General features: G+C 53.4%; 2 protein-coding genes across 3 annotated transcripts in view; one reads left to right on the top strand and one right to left on the bottom strand.

Annotated features, from left to right (window-relative positions):
• Positions 1-27: 27 nt before the first annotated feature.
• GSS (glutathione synthetase) lies at positions 28-7,982 on the bottom strand. Of its 2 annotated transcripts, XR_002121037.2 has the most exons (14): positions 7,914-7,982; positions 7,295-7,424; positions 7,078-7,223; positions 5,958-6,033; positions 5,291-5,430; positions 5,089-5,205; positions 4,719-4,799; positions 3,893-3,970; positions 2,786-2,852; positions 2,042-2,236; positions 1,780-1,861; positions 1,368-1,557; positions 304-832; positions 28-174 (listed from the first exon to the last, which is right to left on the bottom strand). XR_002121037.2 is itself a non-coding variant. In XM_010722271.3 (13 exons), the coding sequence occupies exons 2-13, from the start codon at positions 7,421-7,423 to the stop codon at positions 709-711; spliced, it is 1,425 nt and encodes a 474-aa protein (XP_010720573.1). In that variant the 5' UTR covers position 7,424; positions 7,914-7,982; the 3' UTR covers positions 28-708. The 2 variants fall into 2 exon arrangements, 1 of the variants encoding a protein (XP_010720573.1); XM_010722271.3 differs by having other exon boundaries at positions 28-832.
• Positions 7,983-15,918: 7,936 nt separating this feature from the next.
• LOC104913984 (myosin-7B-like) overlaps positions 15,919-18,788 on the top strand; it is a 4,810-nt gene continuing 1,940 nt past the window's right edge. Inside the window, exons 1-4 of the mRNA XM_019622073.1 lie at positions 15,919-16,099; positions 16,857-16,960; positions 18,375-18,518; positions 18,623-18,785. Of these exons, the coding sequence (XP_019477618.1) occupies positions 16,003-16,099; positions 16,857-16,960; positions 18,375-18,518; positions 18,623-18,785 (508 nt within the window). The 5' untranslated portion in view covers positions 15,919-16,002. The remainder of the gene's footprint in view (positions 16,100-16,856; positions 16,961-18,374; positions 18,519-18,622; positions 18,786-18,788) is intronic.

Below are 18,788 nucleotides of genomic sequence, written 5' to 3'. Positions count from 1 at the left end.
TCAGACAAAACTGACCCCAGAGCCTTATTTAGATTCAGCATATGTTTTAATCTCTGGTGGGGTAATCAAGCCCCCCAACTGAACACCAGCCACAGATTGTGGAATCAGTCACAGAACAGAAGAACCACTGCATAGTGGCAGATCAATGCTTGATTGAGGCACCTGGACTGCAGGCTGTAGGCACAGCCAAGAGGGTATCAGAAACACAGGCATGAGGCCACGCTGCAGTCACTGAGCAGCAGAGCTCAGGCTGCCTAGGTGCTTCACCAGGGCAATTCCAGGAAGGGGCACTTTGTGTCACACCTGGAGTTGCTCAGCTGAGCAGGGCTGGAGCGGAAGAGGGGTGCACTGCAGACATGAGCCCATGGGCAGGAGCACCCTCTGCTCTTCCCATTGATTCAGGAAACCCGGGTGAGACGCATCTTGTCATCCCTCAGTGCTGGTCCCACGGTGAAGCCAACAGAATGCACTGGCACTGATGGAGGCTTGGGGAAACTGCTGCAGGGCACCTGCCCACGTGCATAGGAGCATAACAAAACTGGGACTGGCACTGAGCAGGGTCACCTCCAGTGCTGCAGCAGCCTCCAAGAGCACATTTCAAACCAATGCAAAACCTTCTGCTCTCTCCAGCCCTTCCCCCCTCACTAGCTGCACCCTGAGGGAAGCGACCCTGTGGCAGCCCAGCCCTGTGGGCACTGCACGAGGAGCTCACACCAGGTAGGGGGTGTCCAGCACCGCCACCCCAGCTACCACCCCGCCGTCTGCGTGCTCCACTGCCTTCGTCCGCAGCAGGTGCCCGGCTGCCTCATTCAGCACCAGCTCTGTGCCCTGCCTGCAAAGAGAAGGCAGAGGGGAAGCGTAGTGGAGCAGAAAGCCCACAGCATTTCTCCCATCTGCTACAATCTGAGTTGTGGCTCCTGCTGGTGATGCTGCCCTTCTTTGGCTGGGCTGTGGTGGCTGGAATGCTCCGCACGGGAGCAGTGCTGGGCTGTGAATGCTGCCAGAGTGCCTTTGTTTCTAAAAGTTGTAGGAGGGCTTCAATCTATAAGTGTTTCAATCTATGAAAGTGTTTCTGTGGATCCTCTTATAAGGGCTTTAAACAAAAGCAGCAACTACTTAGGGTTGAGGATGACCACTTCCACCTTCAGCTCTTTCTGAGTGGGGCTGTGTGCAGATGCTGGGAGGTTCCTCCAGCAACTGGGAATGGGACACCCCAACTTTGGGGTTTGGAAAGCTGCTCCTGGGCACATATCCCACCCAATGCCATCTGTCCCTATCCCTCCATCCTGCAACATCTGGCTGCTGCTGAGATGTTCCTCTGAGACAGGAGCAGGGATAGGAAGCACTCCATACTGCATGATACTCACCTGACATAGACACCGAAAATACCAAGCTCTGAGATGCACTTGGAGGCCTTTAGGGGACTGCGTGCCCTCAACAAATAATTCACTGCTGGCTGTGGCTCAATCTTGTCCATCAGGATGTAGGAGGTTCTCTCAGGGCTGTCTTTGATCCTCTCCAGGACCTGCTTGAGCTCCTCACCATACAGGTTGTTCCCTGAAGGTGGAACACATGGGTCAGGTGCCTGCCCTGCCCCCTCAGCACTGGAGCTCAGCAGGAGCAGCACTCCCTCACTACTGTGATACATTGCTGTGGGCACAAAGCCACTCCACCCTGCCTCTCACCCCTCTGATCAGGACCAGAAGCCATCACAGGACACAGCAACACTGGACAGTGTGAACCACACCAAAACCCAGGGGAACCCACTCCAGCTCATACCTCCTCCTTCTCGCTGTGGTTTCAGCACAAACCGCTCAGGGTTGGCGATAGCTGTGGCAGCAATCCGGTCACCCTCTTCACCCTGGAAGAAAGATGGTAACAGCAAAGCATCAGCCAGGAGCAGGAGCTTCTCCAGAGACCTCTCTGAGCATGACTACCAGGGGCCCGAGGCCAGCAAAACACTGATGTTTCTGAACCAAGGCATTACATCATGCAGGCCAAGCATGTGTCTCTTCTTCACCCTCATTCCAATCCCACTCACCACATCCAGCGAGTACAGCCCAGCAAATGTTGCTCTGATGCGTCTGACAGCCTCAGCGTGGCCAGGCAGCAGCTTCTCCAGCATCCCCGGGCGGCTCAGCTCTTGCTGCACCTTCTTGGTGCCAGCCAGCTGCGTGGCAATGTCAGGGCACTTCACTGCCCGCGACCTCTCCAGCAGCAGCCGTGCCTCCCAGTTCTGAGACAGGAGGAGAGCAATCAGCCCATCAGCAGCCAGGCTTCTTCCTCTTGTTTCTGCTCAGCCCTCCATGTGAGATCCCTGCCTGCTGGGATGGGGACAGCACTCTGATCCCAGCAGAGCTGCGCCCATGGATCTGCCACAGCCCTTGGGAGCGGCACATACCAGGCTGCTCCGCCACCTCCCCTGTGCCCTGCTGCTTTCCAGACAGCAGCAAGGGCTGTTCTGTATTGTTCATACCTGCTATTACAAGTCGTAATGCATAACTGAGGGCAGGAAAAGGTTTGTAGTTCAAGCCTTTAAGTATGAGCTAATCTGCATTAACCTGCACTGCTCAGCAGCGATTCAGTGCTGCAGACAGGAGCTGCCCACAGGAACGGTGGTTGCAGAAAGAAGCCACCCGCTTTCCTTACTACAGGAGCACCACACAAGCAGTGGGGACAGGCAGCATCCCAACACCACCCGGGCAGGACTAACCCACCCAGGACAGGACCATGGGGTGTTCCAAACCCCTGCCACAGCTTCTAGGAGCAAGCAGTGGGTGCTGACCTGCTGATCGTAGTTGCTCGGCACGTAGCCCTCTCTGTAGTACACCACTGCTACCTCCTGGCCGCCCCTGGAACAGAAAGCAGCAGCCATCAGAGCCAGCAGCTCCTCTGCCCAAAGCCCAGCACGTAGGGCTGACAGGCCCAGACAGGCAGTGTGTGACGGGGTTTGCCCTTTCTGCTTTGCCTCCAGAGTTCCTCAAGAAGCAGCACCTGGGATATGGGAAGCCCTGCTCTAAGCACAGTCTCCATAAGTCAGGCACCCCCAGCCCAGAGTGAGGTCAGGAGCTCATTGTTCAGCAGCCTCATATTCTTATGGCTGGGAGGGAACAGGATCCTTATCTGAGGGTGGTTCAGGACAGGGCACAGCTGCCAGCATCACGGTACCACACACCCCAACCTCAGCCACACAGCGCAGCACGGCCACTGCCATGTGACAGCACTCATGGAAAGGGGAAGATGCTCCGGAGGAAGCACTGCAATACTTTTCCCTTAACCGCCTGGCGCTGACAAGTGTATTCATTAATTAAACGTGGCAGAGGCCCCAAAGGTCAGAGCATGGAAAAAATCTGCCTAACAACACAAAAACATTGGCGTGCAACCACAATTTCCTCTGGGCTCGTGCAGCTCCAAGCATGTTAGCCTGGAGATAGGACAGACGTCACACTTGGCATCAGCTGCCTGCGTGGGTGAGAATCAGAGCATGCTCAGTGCCCACCACAGACACGGTGCTTCCTCCTCCAGCACGGGTAACTCAGACCCAGGCAAAGCATCAAGTGAAGGGTCAACAGGAAATGTGTCAGTGCAAACCTCAGAAACAGCCTGGTGTGCTGCAGATGTGCACAGAGGAAGAAAGGGCCCTGTAGGGCACAGAGGCTGTGGTTTGGGGGACAGAAATAGGGCTTCTAGCTGCAAAAGACTGAAGTGTGCATGCAAAGTCCCACCACCGTGAAAATCACATAATCCCTAATTGAAGCAGCAGCAGCCTGAGGCACAGAAGAGACCTGCACTCTCAGAAAGTCACTTTTTACACTCAAAACCCTTCCAGCAACTCCAGCTGAGAGCTGCATGCCCAGTGCAGAGCCAGAGCGCGCACCTCGCTCATACTCACACGTAGAGCCTCCGGGAGTCATCCAGGGAGCCCTGCTCATACACGTCCCGGAACCGCCTCCTGATGACCCGAATGTTCCTGCAGGAGGAGCAGGGCGGTCACAAGAGGCTCACAGAACAGCTCCATTTCCAGCACCCAGCTCAAATGCTGCAGGAAGCAGCACGTGCTGAACATCCCGCATTCTTCCACACTCACTTTTCACTTCCTAAAGCTTTTCTAAGAAGCCAGTGATCATTCTGCTCTGTCATCCCTGCAGGACAGGCTCACTGCTGGCTTCCCAGCCAGTGCTTCCTGGGGAACCTCCTCCCTTCAGCTCTATCGTCCCTCCCCACACAGTGGCACTGTGGCCCTGCAGAGTCCCTGGTGGGGCTCTTCCCCCAACCATGCTCAGCTCTGGGGCTCAGCCTCCTCTGACCTCACCTTCTCCAGAGCCCCACAGATCTGTAGAGCCCTTCCCAGTGGGGCTGAAGCTTCAATAATTAAGCTTTTACTGAAGACCCTCTGCCCAATCCCAACTTAGAAAGCAAACAGGACCACCGGTATCCCTGCTCTGCTCCTTATTGGCTCGGCCTGCAGCAAAGCCACCCCGGAGCAGCTCTGAGGACCCATCAGTGGCAAGGAACCACTCCTGGAGAGCAGTGGCTTTGGTGCTGCTGGAGCAGGATGCTGGCAAAGGAAAGCTGAGAGAACTCAGGGAGAAGTCCAAGGTAAGGACAGCCCTGCTGCACACCACAGCATGCCCTCCAACAGGCCAGGAACCCGTGACATGTTTTAACTTAAACCTTGCACAGGTGGCCAACTGAGAAGCAGACAGACTCTGCTTTACCTGTCCCAAAGCTTGTTTTCCACACATCGCTGATCAAAAATATTCCTTTGGGCCTCCTCCACCAGGAACATCACCGCAGCACTGGAAGAGACACAGGGCACCATTAACTTAAGAGATCACACACCAGGCTCACCCACCACTGATCTCCGTGATCCAGGCTGCCTGCACATCTCCCGTGAGCCTCCTGCAGCAGTTCTGTGGCCTGGCACAGAGAGCAGGACTGGCTGTGACACCACCACATGCTGGGCACACACAAAGGGAAAAGGCAGGAAGAGGCTGGGCTCTATCAGGGTCATTAAACCAACAACATTGTCTGAGAACTACAGCTGTAAACTAAGTATGTGCAGCTCCAGGAGCTGGCAGCACTCACCTCGGCGAGCCGTACAGCTCCCAGGCCTTGGCGATGCCCATGGCCAGCCCCTGGGCAGGGTCATTGGGCAGCAACCTCGCCGCCTCCTCAGGCTTCCCCAGCACTCTGAGCACCCGCCTGCACGACAGGAGCGGCTCCAGACCTGGCCCCAGGCACCACGGTTCTATGCTGGGGCACGGGACGGGCCGCAGCTGCTCCATACCCATGCACGGCAGCGGTGCGGGAGGCGAGGCCACCGAAGCTGGCAGCGATGGTGTTGATCTCAATCTGCTTCAGCGCCGGTGGGCTGGCTGCCCCGCAGTCAAACATGTAGTCAGAGCGGTTGATGCCTAAAAACACAGACTGAGACGGAGGGGAGGGAGTGAGGTGGGGCCCTGCATCCACCCAGCAGGTGGCTTAGCACCACGCAGCTGCTTGCTCGCTCCCTCCATTCCCGGTGTGATGGGGGAGAGAATCAAAACAAAACGGAACTCGTGGGTTGAGATAAAGCCATCTACTAAGAGAACAAGGAAAAGCATAAATAATTATGACTATATATAATGTATATAACGAGTGATGAACAAGCAATTGCTCAGCATCCCCTGACTGATGCCCAGCTAGCCTCCAGCAAGTGAACAAGAGTGAAATGAACTCCCACTCCCTTGAAAACTCCTTCCACGTGATGCCATCTGACATGGAATATCCCTCTAGCCAATTGAAGTCAGCTGTCCTTATTCCCTTCCCTCCCAGCTCCTTGGGCTCTTTGCTGTGAAAGGCCTTGGCTCTGTCCAACACTGCTTAGCAGTGACCCCACACCCATCTGAGGGGCTCCATGCACCTCCCCCTGACTGCACCCACAGAGGCAGCCCACCCACCCTGCTGCAGCCTACCTGTGCCAGCCCTTCCTCCAGAACCTGCTGGTGGATCCTGAAGAGCCGTGCCGTGAACTCATCCACTTTGATGGTGCTGGAGGGACAGCAGGACCAGGTCAGTCCTCTCACAGCACTACAGAGGCACTAAGAAACCCTGCTGGGGACATTCCTGGCGCAGTGTGTGGGGATGTGGGGCAGAGACAGCGCAGATCAAAAGCAAAGGAACACGACAGAGTTCTGCAGGTACAGGGAAGGACCCAGAGGCATCCCCGTGCCTGCACACACAGCTCAGGGGCTGCACCAGATGCCTGTCCTGCTGGGTCTCTGAGTTTTGTGTGCTGCAGTGCTGAGTACTTCACAGAATCACAGAATCATTAAGGTTGCAGAAGACCTCTAAGATCATCCACTCCAATCCCAACCCATCCCACCATGCCCACTACCCATGTCTGTCAGTGCCATACCTCCACATTACTTGAACACCTCCAGGGACAGTGACTGTACCAACTCATCTTTGTTCCAATGCAGAACTATTCTTTCTGAGAAAAAATTTCTCCTGATCTCCAAGCTGAACTTCCCGTGACACAATGTAAGGCAACTTAAGGCTTCGGCCGCAAGCAGCCAACTGCCAACAAGTGCAGACAAGACCAAAGCAAGCTGCTACAGGCAGGACTTAAGGAAGCCTCCAGCTACTTAAATTCACAGCCCCGCTGCCAGTGAAGCGAGAAGCCACAAGGCTCAGGCACTGGTGAGGCAGAAGTCACTGCAGGCAGCCAACTGCTGGCCCAAGGAGACCTCAAATCACAGAGACTTGATGGAAATGAACGTTAGGACAAAAAAAAACAGCAAAGAAGAGAATTCCTGCAGAGATGATACATAATTCCTACTTAACATTTAGGTTGGATATTAGGAGAAATATCTTCTCTGAAAGAGCAAGGATGCAGTGGCACAGCTGCCCAGGGAGGTGGTGGAGTGACTGTCCCTGGAGGTGTGAAGATGTGGCACTGAGCGATGTGGGTTAGTGGGCATGGTGGGTTGACGGTTGGACTAGACAATCTTTGAGGCATTTACCAGCCTTAATGACTCTCTTCAACGAATCCACGATTCTGCATTCCACTAAATGCAGCCTGCAACACGTTACCTGGCCAGGGTGCGCTCCAGGAACTCCTTGTCCCGGCTGATGGCATCCACCAGCAGGTTGAAGTCCCGCTGTACAGCATAGGCCTGCTCAAACAGGGCACGGGGCACGGCCGAGGGCAGCAGCGTGAAGGGTGCACAGCTCACCACCTGCAGGGGCACAACAGCAGTGCCTTGGTGTGGGGCTGTGCGGCTCTGGGGGCAGGGGGGACTACACTTACCTCGGAGGCGTTGGGCTCAGCATCGGTGCGCATCAGCACGCCCTCCAGCAGCGCCGCATCCATCGCCACCACTGCTGCCTGCCTCAGGGCAGCCTCATCCCGCAGCACCACGTCCCACGGCCCCGCCATGCTGAGGCACCACAGGGTCACTCACAGCCACTGAGCAGCCCTGGCTGGGGTGAGGAGTGGCAGAGCCTGCCCTGGCCCCACTGGTGTATCCAGCACCCCACATCTCCCCATGGACACCATGCCTCAGCTGACAGCCTCTGAACCCCATAACTTGCATCCAGCTCCTCCAGCCCCCCTGCAACCCACGTCCCCCACCACTGCCTACAGCCCTTCTGCATCCTACAGGCATCCTGCATCCCAAACCCCCCCTTGCATTTCATGTCCCTTCAGTCCCCCACTGCCCCCTTCACCCCATGGTTCGCGAATCCCCCATAGCCTCCCTGCACCCCACAGCCCCCATAGCCCCCTGAACACCTCAGCCACCCTGCATCCCACAGCTCCCCATAGCCCTCCAGACCCCTGAACCCCATAGCATCTCAGTCCCCCCTTGCACCCCACACCCCCATAGATAACCCCCTACAGCCCGCACGCCGCACACCCCAACCCGTACCTGCTTCCTGCGCTCGCGGGCTGCCCCGCCTTCTTCAAGGCGATTGGACAATAGCCTGGCCCCGCCTCTAAAAGCCAGCCGATTGGCAGCATCACCGACCTATCAGCGTGGAACAAAGAAGTCAGGGAGGAGGGCGGAGCTTAGGGCGCGCATGCGTGCTTGGTATGGGGGGGGTGAGGCAGCGTCTTTGCGTCCGGCTGGTGTAGGGCTTTGGGTGGTGTTGGGTGCAGGGCGTGTTGGGTTTAAGATGCATTGTGTGTAGAATACACTGGGTATAGGATGTGTTGGGTGTAGGACATGTTGGGGTGAAGCAGTGGATGTAGGACATGTTGGGTATAGGATAGGATGGATGTAAGACATGTTGGGTAAAGGATGGGATGGTTGTAGGACATGTTGGGTATAGGATGGGATGGGTGTAGGACATGTTGGGTATAGGACGGGATGGGTGTAGGACATGTTGGGTATAGGATGGGATGGATGTAGGACATGTTGGGTATAGGACGGGATGGATGTAGGACATGTTGGGTATAGGACGGGATGGATGTAGGACATGTTGGGTATAGGACGGGATGGGTGTAGGACATGTTGGGTATAGGATGGGATGGGTGTAGGACATGTTGGGTATAGGACAGGGTGGATGTAGGACATGTTGGGTGCATGCAGGCAGTAGCATTGCCCTCTCAGTTCTCCTGGCAGGGCCCAAGTCTGTTCTGCTCCCTGCTTGCTGTGAGAGTAAAGGAAGGACATGGTAGGCTGCAGTTCCTAATCAAAGCATTGCAAAATGCAGTCCAGTTTCATTTCAGGAGAGTTGGGAAAGGTGCTGCCCTGTATTCACAGCGCCCAGAATGAACACAGCCTGCTCAGGCTGGAAAAGCTCTTTTGGTAGGGAGCTCTGCCTTGCCTTCTGTTCCCTTTTTCCAAATTCAGTCTGGAGAAATGAGATCTTTCCTAACTAATCTAGGGCGGATGCAGAATGGCTTGCCCAGGAGGTTGTGGATGCCCCATCTCTGGAGGCACGCAAAGCCAGGTTGGATGTGATCCTGGGCAGCCTGATCTGGCGGTTGGCAGCCCTGCCCGTGGCAGGGGGCTGGAACTAGATGATCTTTAAGGTCCACACCAACCTAAGCCATTCTGTGAAGAGCACATGCAGATAGCCCATAATCTCTGCTGCAGCGCGAGGGAGCCACAGTGCAGCTTGGAGAAGGTTAAATGATAAAAAAAACATGGCAGACATGGTAAGTATTTGGCATGTTCCATGCAACAAAAGATGAACAACAGCAACTGGGACGTTATCTTTATTTGCTAAAAATAGAGTCCTGCAAAGTTTAAAAGAAAAGCGCTTTATGTTTGTAAGCCTGTCTTCTGGCTTTATCAGAGCCTTCCAAGATGAGCTTTGTGGCTTTGGGGTGCTGTGTCTGCTCTCGAAGGCTGCTCAGGGATCAGAGAAGTGAAACTCAATACAAATCAGCTTCAGCAAGGGGGGTATAAATGGCTCTCAGCCAATGCTGCTCTTCTTGTTCCCCTCAGAGGAGGGTCCATCCCCAGCAGCCCCATACCAAGCCTGTGATGCCCACAGCGTGCCCAGGTGCTTGGGATGCAAGCACTGCAGGGTGGGCTGTGAGCCGGCCGTGCTGCCGAGGCATGCAGGCATTCGATACGATGCAGCTGCTGGTGCTCACCGAGCTGCTGCCTTCCAAGCAGTGCTCGTCCTCCATGCTCGCTTCCCCTGGTACCCTGTTAAAAAAAATCCCCTCCTTCTGCTTTGCTGCAGTTCCAGCTGCAGAGAAACCAACTCAAGGGGTTTTGGCCGACGCTGTTGTATCTTGAGATGTTCGCATGCCGGTGCTGAAACACATTTTGCAATGGAGTAGTAAGAGAGCCACTGGTTTGACCCTGCGAGCGGAGAGGATGATGTGATGTTCCACACCAGCCAAATAGAGGCAGAACAATAGGGCTATTTTTGTGGATGGAGCTCGCAGGAGCCCAGCCCCCTCGCTGGCCCATCCTGCCGGAGGAAAACAAGGCAGAGCTCCTGCACCCTGGCTTCTCCGTCATAGGAATACCAGCTTGAGCAAGGGCATGAAAGAAATCTATTGTCTCCGAGGCTGCATTTCAATATGAAATGCTCTGCTAAGGCCAGCAATCTTAAACCCTCCACACGTGTGCCTATTGTTTGAAGTGCAGAACAATTGAGGGGTGCTCTCATGGGCTAAAGATAGCGAGGCAGCTGGTGCTGTCCTTTTCCCTGTAACTGAGAATAAAACAATACCCAAGTATTGTCTGCATGACTGGAGCGATGACATTGGACTCTCTGCCAAGGGAGCATCTAAAAGATCAATGAAACCCGAGTTATTTATAAATGAGTAGTGTCATTTCTTCCCCAAAGTAATTTCACTTCCTTAGCTCTTCCACCAGGCCTTTCTGTGCCATGGAGCAGCCATGGAGTGAGGTGTAAATAGCACTGAACCGGGCTGCGAGTGATCCAGTGGGACCCGGAAAACCAAAGCATCACCTTCCACCTGAGGTTGGCTGTGCTGTCACTTCCCAGAGAAGAGCACAAGCTCCAGGATGCAGATGTGCACACATGCCTCCCAGCAGCCTGCCCTGGATCATGGCCCCAAATGCTCATCGCCTTCTCCATGGCTCGCCAGCAGCCACCACACTGGCCATGTATAGGACCGTGGAATAGAATCATGGACTCACCAAGGTTGGAAAAGACCACTAAGATCTAATCTAACCAATCCACCATCACCACACCTCTAAACTGTGTCCTCAAGTGCCACATCTACCCTTTTCTTGAAAACCTCCAGCTACAGTGACTCCACCACTTCCCTGGGCAGCCTGTGCCAATGCCTCACCACTCCTTCTTAGTGGACCCATTGACCTATGGTTCCTGCAGCACCAGGATCTGCCCTCTGGGGTGCTTTCTGGGAGGTTTATTTCACTCAGCAGCCAACAAACAGGTGACAGTTCAGGCTGTGTCCACCTCTGCTGCTGCACCAGGTTGCTCAGGGTAGTCCTATAGCCCAAAAAGCCATGGGACAGGACTTTCCTGGTCCCAGGGGACTTGTAAGGGAAAGCTGCTTTCTGCAAGCTGCTGTCCTAACAGGGTGCATCCAGACTGGAAACCTGGAATTGGGCATACACACCAATCTGGAGAATTAAATGCTCAGCTTGGATCCCTGGATGGAGCAGCGTGCACCAACTGTGGGGGACAGCAGCAGCCCCTCAAAATGCTGAGCAGAAGCTGAGAGGTGCCACCAGACATTTCTGGGTCTTCTGTGACTCAGCCAAGATGCTGTGAATGTATGTTCTCAACACAGGACTGGGCAAGACCCTGCCACATCCTTTTGTGTGGGTCTGGGACACCAGCAGATGTGAAGGATCTGCTTCCCTGGCCAAGAAGGAGAAGTCCTGCCTGGTCACCACAATCTCCTGCTTTCACCAGGTCACAGCCTGCTTGGCAGCCTGGAGTGAGCCACTTTCTTGCTGTGACCATCTAATGGGCCACAGTGATGTAGGGAGGTCTGCCACAGCATGGGGACGTTCAGGAATATTGCTCCCTTCCAGATGGCAGTCAGTCTTAAGGAAGAGCCAAGCCTACCAGGTCCCATGAAAAACTCCCGTGGTTGTTGCCACTTTGTCCTGAACAATCGTCCCTTGTCATAAGACAAGCTGAGTTTCATCAAGCAAGAGGCTTGCTGACCAAGCACAATAAGAGGGGAAAGAACTAAGCAGTGCCTGAGCATGCAGCAAACAGAAAACTGGGCTGATGGGCTAGGAGAGCAGAGCCACAGCTTCTGCAAAGCCAAGGAAACAAATGCTGAGGCCATGCAGCGCATCCCAGTGCAGCATGCTCAATTCTGTCAGCTGTCTCCTCAGCACGGCTCTGATGGAGCTTCCCATGGAGCAACGAGGATGTGTGAGAAGTGGAGAGAGCAAGGGCTGAGCAGCTGGGTGCTGTGGGCGCAGCATGTATCCTGTCCCACACTGTGCAGAAATGTGTTGGAAATCACGACTAAGGCAGCTCATGGACCTGATTTCTAACAGCTGCTGTGTGCCAGGACCTGTCCTTGCAGCCAGCTGCAGTTGAGGTGTTATTAAATGTTCAGATGACTGGGGCAAGAGGCTCTTTTCTCTCTTTTTGAAATGCATTGCCAAAACCCCAAGCATCTTCACTGAAGTCAGCTCACACATTCCTGTGATGTTTGCAGCATTCAGTACAACTCTTGCTGCTAAATAGATGCTGGGTCTTTCAGACCTAGGAGAAGGAAGTCCCTAGAACCTCAGAGCAGGGAAAATCAAAGTGAACAAATAAAACTCTCCAGTTCTCTCCACCTCCAGGTGATCTGGTGCCTGAATGAGAACTTCCCAGAACTCTGCTTGCAAATTCTAGCCAATTTATCAAGTCTTGTTTCCTCCAGATACATTCTCAGTCCTGATATTCATCTTGGATATTCATTTCTTGCATGCACTGGAAGTACAGTGCTCAGGTCCTCTTGCTGCCCAAGCCTTTTGCCACAGCGAGCAGCAGCAATTTCGCATCTGTTCCCAAAGGCTTTTTGGTGAAAAAGTGCTTTGCAGAGCAGGCATTTGCTTTGGAGGGAGCCTTGCAGCCCTAGGCTGACTGGAGAGATGCTGTCGGATGGCAGTGCTGGGCTGTCAGCCCCGCCTGTGTGCAGACATTCCCGCTGGATGGAAATATGCCCAAAATAGCCCTTCTGCAGATTGTCTTTATCTAAACAGCCGCCTTTGCACTCCTCTCCTGTGCATTTCAGGGAGCTGATAGCGGTGATATGTTAAGTGTGAAAACCTCTAACAAACTGCCCAACACGGAGAGTAATTCTCCTTCCTGCCTCTTATCAGCGACCGCTAACGGGAAGCATTCCTCCGATGGGGTCAGGGAGCAGAAGGGGGATCACCTGGGAGTGGCTGAGTCCCCCAGCACCCCATGGATCTCTGGGTCCAGCAAGGAGCTGATCTGACTGCAAAACACTCAACAGTTGGGTGCTGGTGGTGTCCCAGCCCATGAGGAGACACTTATCCAGCCTTCAGGGGCACAGCTGAGGAGCCCCATCCTCATCCATCATCTCACAGGATGCCAACATGTCAAGCAGAGAGCTACAGAAGGAAAAACAGGGGAGCCTCAATGGCTGGAGAGATGCTCACAGTGCTGAAGATGGCTGTGGAGAGCTGTGGGCTGGCCAAGCAGGCTGATAGCCTAAAGCAAATCCTCTCTGCTGCAGATAAAACTGTGGGCTCCCTACTGTGCTGGTGGGGTTCCACCCTGCCGCCCTGCAGAGGATGCTGCTTTGCACCTGTCTGAGCAGGGCACAGCTCAGGCCTGGCCAGCAATGTGAGGATGAGCTTCCTACCACTCTTAAAACCACATCACAAAGGCCAGCTCTGAAAACACCCAAACCCACAGGAAGTGCATTTCAGCAGCTGCCAGTGACCATTCCACATTTTCCTTTCTACAGATCTGCTCAGCCTTTGATGGACCCTGCTGGAACATCTTCAAAGAGGGAGAGAAACTAGGGCGAACAGAAGGAACTGCAGAAGGAATCTCCAAAAATAAAATCTCTTTAAAGATAAGGCAGGGAGGGGGTGAGCAGAGCACGGGACGGGTACGTGCCCTGAGAAGAATGTACAAGGCTTGGGCAGCTGGTAGGCCTGGGCCAGGAGCTCATCCCACTGCCGGGGCACTCATGGCAAAGGTACCAAAGGCCTTGGGCCCCTCCAGGGTGTGGGTGGAAACCTGACTCCGAGCCCAGGACAAAGCAGAAGACCACCAGGGTGACCTCAGAGGAACCCGTGGTCTACAAACGCCTGCTGCTCTTCCTGACATGGCAACACTGCCATCTTGGCAAGGTTTAATGCCTCTGTGACACCGTGGCCAAATGGGATCTCAGGGTCGGTGTTTCCTCGATGGTTTCCCCAAGGGAGGTGCAGTAGTCGTATCATGGATTCCAGCTCTGCATCAGCTGCTCCCAAATCCTGACAGAGTCATGGGCTTCTGGTCCACCAACCTGGTGGGAGGGTGTCCACATGGGACAGGGTGGTGGGGGCTTGTAGACTGCTCCACCTGATGGGCTCCAAGTCATCTCGTTAGTGCCAAAAGAACATGCCTACAGACTCTTCTCCATTTTAATTCATGGGGAAGACTGGTACCGTGCAAAGCCTTTACATTATACCGTGCAGTTAATGAAAGCAATGCCAATCCCTCCCCTCCGCTGGGGCTCAAGCCACAGGGACAGGTCTGCAGTTCTCCTCCATCACTCCAGAGTCATTTAAATGGGTTTGTTTGTCATTTCTGCATATCCAGGACATGACCACTGGAGTGGGGAGCCAAGGGACAGTTCAGCACTGATGTTCCTCCTGCTGAGGAGGGGAATAGCAATCAGCTGTCCCCAGCCAGACACCGTTCCCATCACTTCTCTAGTTAGACTCACTTCTTTCTTCAGAGACTGCCTGCTACCATGGTGGCAAGGCGTTTTGAGCTCATGGTGGTGCTGTCAGGACAGAGCTGTGCTTTGGGTGGTGATCACTGCATTGCCTGTGGAGTCTTTGGAGCCAGCCTGGGTAAAATGATATGGGGGAAACTCAGCAGCCCCTCTGTACAGAGGGATTTTTAATCCTTCCTAGACAGGAAGCAAGCTCCCTCACTGCGGTGTGTATGCTTTGGGAGCAGGGTTTGGGTGTTTAGTGATGGACAGAATCCTCTCAGAATCAGTTCCTGGCAAAACCATTACATTTCACTTACCAGTAAAGCAAATTGTGACTTTTGGTGCTAAATGGGAAGGGTCTGTTGTGGCTGGGTGAACCAGGCAAACCCTTGGGGAAGAAGGCAAGTGGGTAAGCAGTAGGGGCCAGCCCTGAGCCCCTTGTCTTGGTTCTCCACTCCTGGGCTGTTTGATGAGGAGCAATTGGACCAGTGCTCAGCCAGAGGTTCGGGTGTGCTGACCCAGGGAGGCAGAAAGCAAAGCTCTCAGTGCTGCACTCCTTGTTGGTTTGCAGAGCTGCACTGCCTGCAGGGACTGCAGTCCCTCTCTCTGCCTTTGTGTTCGCCTGACAATACAGGAGTAAAAATAACCAGGCTGCATTTGCAGGGAGATAAAAGCGAAGTTTGCCTTTTGTGTCTCTCCGGGCAGTGGGACAGCAGCACCAATGGAGCTGTGTGGACATGACACATGGGAATTTCTGACATATCTTTTCCCACTCTGACCTTGACAGACACAATAAAAAGGGGCTTTGCGGCATGCACACAGCCACTCAGTCCTATCACTAAGGTTAGTAATAAAGAGCATGTCTGTGTGCGCGCTTCTCTTCCGCTACTAACCCTCCTCACCTCTGCAGGGTGGATGTTTCTGCAGGACGGGGACTGACTGTGGGCACAGGGTGGGATGACGCTGAACCAAGAGCATTTTTCTATAATTTGTGTGCTTTGCCAACATGCCTGCTAGCAGCACTGGTTTTGCTCCTGACAGTGCTGTCATTTCGGCGTCCTGCTGCGGGACGTTGCATTAGATGGATGTTAGAAAGCAGTGTTGTAAAAGTGTCTTTCCAAGCAGCTGTCAGCACGGTCCTCTAGAATAGGTCTTCCAAGGGAATCATGCCTCCATTCTTGCTTTTATCATCCTGCAAGATTGCTCGGCAGAATGAACATGGCTCCTTTACAGAGGAGCCTTGTGCAGAGCACCAAGGCTCCAGCAGGTCTGTAGAGCTGAAGTAGCTTTTAGCTGGCTTTGTCAAGAAAATAGGTGCCACTAACAACGTCTCGCCAAGCCCTAAACACAAGTGTTGATTTTGACACCAATGTGATACAGGCTTGCACAGCAGGGCTGACAGCAGCAGAAGGGAAAGCATGCAGTGATTGTGTTGTTATTATGGTTATTGTTTGCTAGTATTGTCGCTGTCTTCTCTCACTCTCTAACATCAAGAGCATGTTTGGTGACTGCACATCGCTGATAGCAGCCCAGCGGTAGGTGCCTTCTCTGTGCACTGACTTCTTGCCCCTTCCCTCCTTTCAGCGTTCAGGTATCTTTCATTCTTCTTTTGCTGTTGGCAAGTCCTCCTCCAGCCAGACAAGATGTCTATGCTGGACATGAGCGAGTTTGGGGAGGCTGCTGAATACCTCCGGAAAAGCTACACAGAACAGCTGAAGCTCCAGACAATCCCATTTGATGGTAAGCACCAAGCCCTTGGTTGTGGCTCTCAGTGGAGATATTCCCATCCTTTCCCTGGGTCTGCTCCCTGAGATGTTGCAGGTGCTGCAGAATTGCCCCCAGCACCCCAGAGAACAGAAGGATCTCAGAAGGTTTCTGAGTGTCCCCTTGCTGGCTGAGCAGTGGGAGGAGGTGGCCCATCATCTCCTGTGACCCTGTGAGGGGTAGGAGACTGAGGGAGACGGGCTGAAGGACTGGTGGTGGCAAAACCTCCTCCACCTCTATTGGAAACTTGCTCTAAGCCATCCCACTCTGCCCTGTGCCTTCTGACACAGCAAACCAGGGGAGTTTCACTTCTTCTCACCTTCCTTTTTTATTACAGTTTGCCTGCAAACACATGGGAAACAGCAGACTTCATTCATACATTTGACCCAGGCAAAATAAACAGCTGCCAAACATGGAAAAGGCAAAGAAATCCTCACTCCTATCACCAAGAGTGTAGGAAGAAATAATCACTGTTCTTCCACATTATTCACACAGCATTCAGTTGACACTTTAAAATAGTTTTCTACACATCAACATATCTTTTCCCTTCCCTTCCCTTCCCTTCCCTTCCCTTCCCTTTACCTCCACTCCCTTCCTTTTACCTCCATTCCCCTTTTTCTCTCTGCTATTCCCTTCCTTCTCTCTCTGCCCTTTCCCTTCCTTTTCTCTTCTTTTCTTCTTCCTTCTTCTATCCTTTCCCTTCTTTTCTCTTCCTTCCCTGCCTCCTCCCCAGGGAAAAAGCGTGCTTGGATCCCGGATGAGAAAGAAGCTTACATTGAAGTGGAAATCAAAGAAAGCACCGGTGGCAAAGTCACTGTGGAAACTAAAGATAAGCAAGTAAGCAAAATACCTTTCCTTTTCCAAGGGCTTGCAACTATGTGTGGAGGGGGGATATGCGTGACAAGATCACGTCTGAGCCCAGCCAAGATGTCCATGAGAACCCATCCCCACTCGGCACTCAGTTGTCCCCCGAGGGCTGCCCATGGGTTTGTCACTGCACAGTGTCAGCACACTGTAGGCCAAGGACTTCCAGTGCGTGCCAGCCGCTCAGCATCCCCCACCAAATGTTTGCTTTCAAACCCGGGGTACTGAGCCAGGAGGGAGAAGGGGACAGCAGTCAGCTCCAGCACATCCCGTTGCAATGCTGAACTGTTGCCTTGCTAATCTTGGAGGTAAAAATCAGAGGTAAGGAGACAGATCTTGCTTGTTTTAGCCTGGATTTGCAGTAGATTAAGCGGCACTGTTTGGGGAACAAAGAACAGGCAAAGAACAACATCCATTACAAATAGCTGCAAATTAATATCTCCTTCTCAGCTATGCGAAGTGCATGGCAACACTGCTGCCATGGAGAGACTCTCACTGGTATAAAATGGGGAAAAAGAACCAGGTGCTGACCTGGCAGTAACCGGTAGATGTGGTTGTGTTTGTTTCTCAGCTACATTTCGTGGCACCGAGAACTGCTTGTGCCTGCCTAACTTAATTACACCTAATTGCCTTTGAAATGTGCCAAGGTTTTGAAAAGGTTTTTGTCTGAAATTGGAGAAAAAAAAATAATAATAAAAAATTCCTCCTATGAAAGGTAACTTACTGTGGAGGGGAGCATCAATTTGAAATCTTACTTTGCCTTTTTACATGCTTTGGTTCAAGATCTTCAGATTCTGCAAACAAAGCAGTTTCCAAAATCTCTGAAAATGTTTGTGTTAAAATTTGTCATGGATTTGCAAAACCTGAAGCTGTACCTGCTGCCTCTGGATCTCACTTCCAACAGAAACAGTTTCAAGAGACAAACCCCACTCTTGTCTTCCATCTATTTCCCTTCTTTTAACATCTAACACCTTTCAACACCCTGTGCTTAATGCTCACCTATTAAAAAAAAATAATCTCAGAAAGATTTTGTTTCAGATGCATTAACAAGCCCATTTGCTAAATCCAGGTCCTTGCATCCAGATATGTAAGGTGATAGTTCCTCAAGGCTGGGATTTGCAGGATTAAATGGATCCAGCTCAAAGTGGTGGGGTATGCACTTCAGCTGTCTGCCCAAATAACCACAGACCTCTCTGATGGGACAAGGGGTGCTGAGCACTATACAGCGGCTGTGCCTGTTCCCCCGTCCTCCCCTCCAGGAGGGCAGAAGGATCCCGCGGGGCAGAGGTAGCACCTGCAGGGAAATGTCTCCATAGTGGAGCTAAGATGATGTAGGGTTGGAGGCCGTGCTGGGTCTGAGCCCAGTGCCGCCATGTCGCTCTGGCAGACGCGGGTGGTGAAGGAGGATGAGCTGCAGGCCATGAACCCCCCCAAGTTCGACATGATCGAAGACATGGCCATGCTGACGCATCTCAACGAGGCCTCCGTGCTCTACAACCTCAAGCGTCGCTACTCCCACTGGATGATCTACGTAAGCCACTGCCGCTGGGGGGTCCCCACCTCCCCCCCCTCCACTGTGAGGAGGAGGGCTGCCGGGGCTCCCCGTCACCTCAGCCACCCTCTTCCCACCCACAGACCTACTCGGGGCTCTTCTGCGTCACCATCAACCCCTACAAATGGCTGCCGGTCTACACTGCGCCCGTGGTGGCGGCCTACAAGGGGAAGCGGCGCTCCGAGGCTCCACCGCACATCTACTCCATCGCCGACAACGCCTACAACGACATGCTGCGCAGTACGGGCG

Source organism: Meleagris gallopavo, chromosome 22 (assembly GCF_000146605.3).
Source record: "Meleagris gallopavo isolate NT-WF06-2002-E0010 breed Aviagen turkey brand Nicholas breeding stock chromosome 22, Turkey_5.1, whole genome shotgun sequence".
Taxonomy (NCBI): domain Eukaryota; kingdom Metazoa; phylum Chordata; class Aves; order Galliformes; family Phasianidae; genus Meleagris; species Meleagris gallopavo.
Note: the sequence above shows the minus strand (reverse complement) of the source record. Positions and strands in the feature narration are given on the sequence as shown.

Bases quoted from the DNA above. Each gene is read 5' to 3' on its own strand.
- GSS (XM_010722271.3), bottom strand. From the start codon at position 7,423: ATGGCGGGGCCGTGGGACGTGGTGCTGCGGGATGAGGCTGCCCTGAGG. The intron at 3,971-4,718 runs GTAAAGCAGAGT...CTCCTCCTGCAG, and splicing joins GAAAACAAGCTTTGGGACAG to GAACATTCGGGTCATCAGGA. The intron at 1,558-1,779 runs GTATGAGCTGGA...TTCCACCTTCAG, and splicing joins ACCACAGCGAGAAGGAGGAG to GGAACAACCTGTATGGTGAG.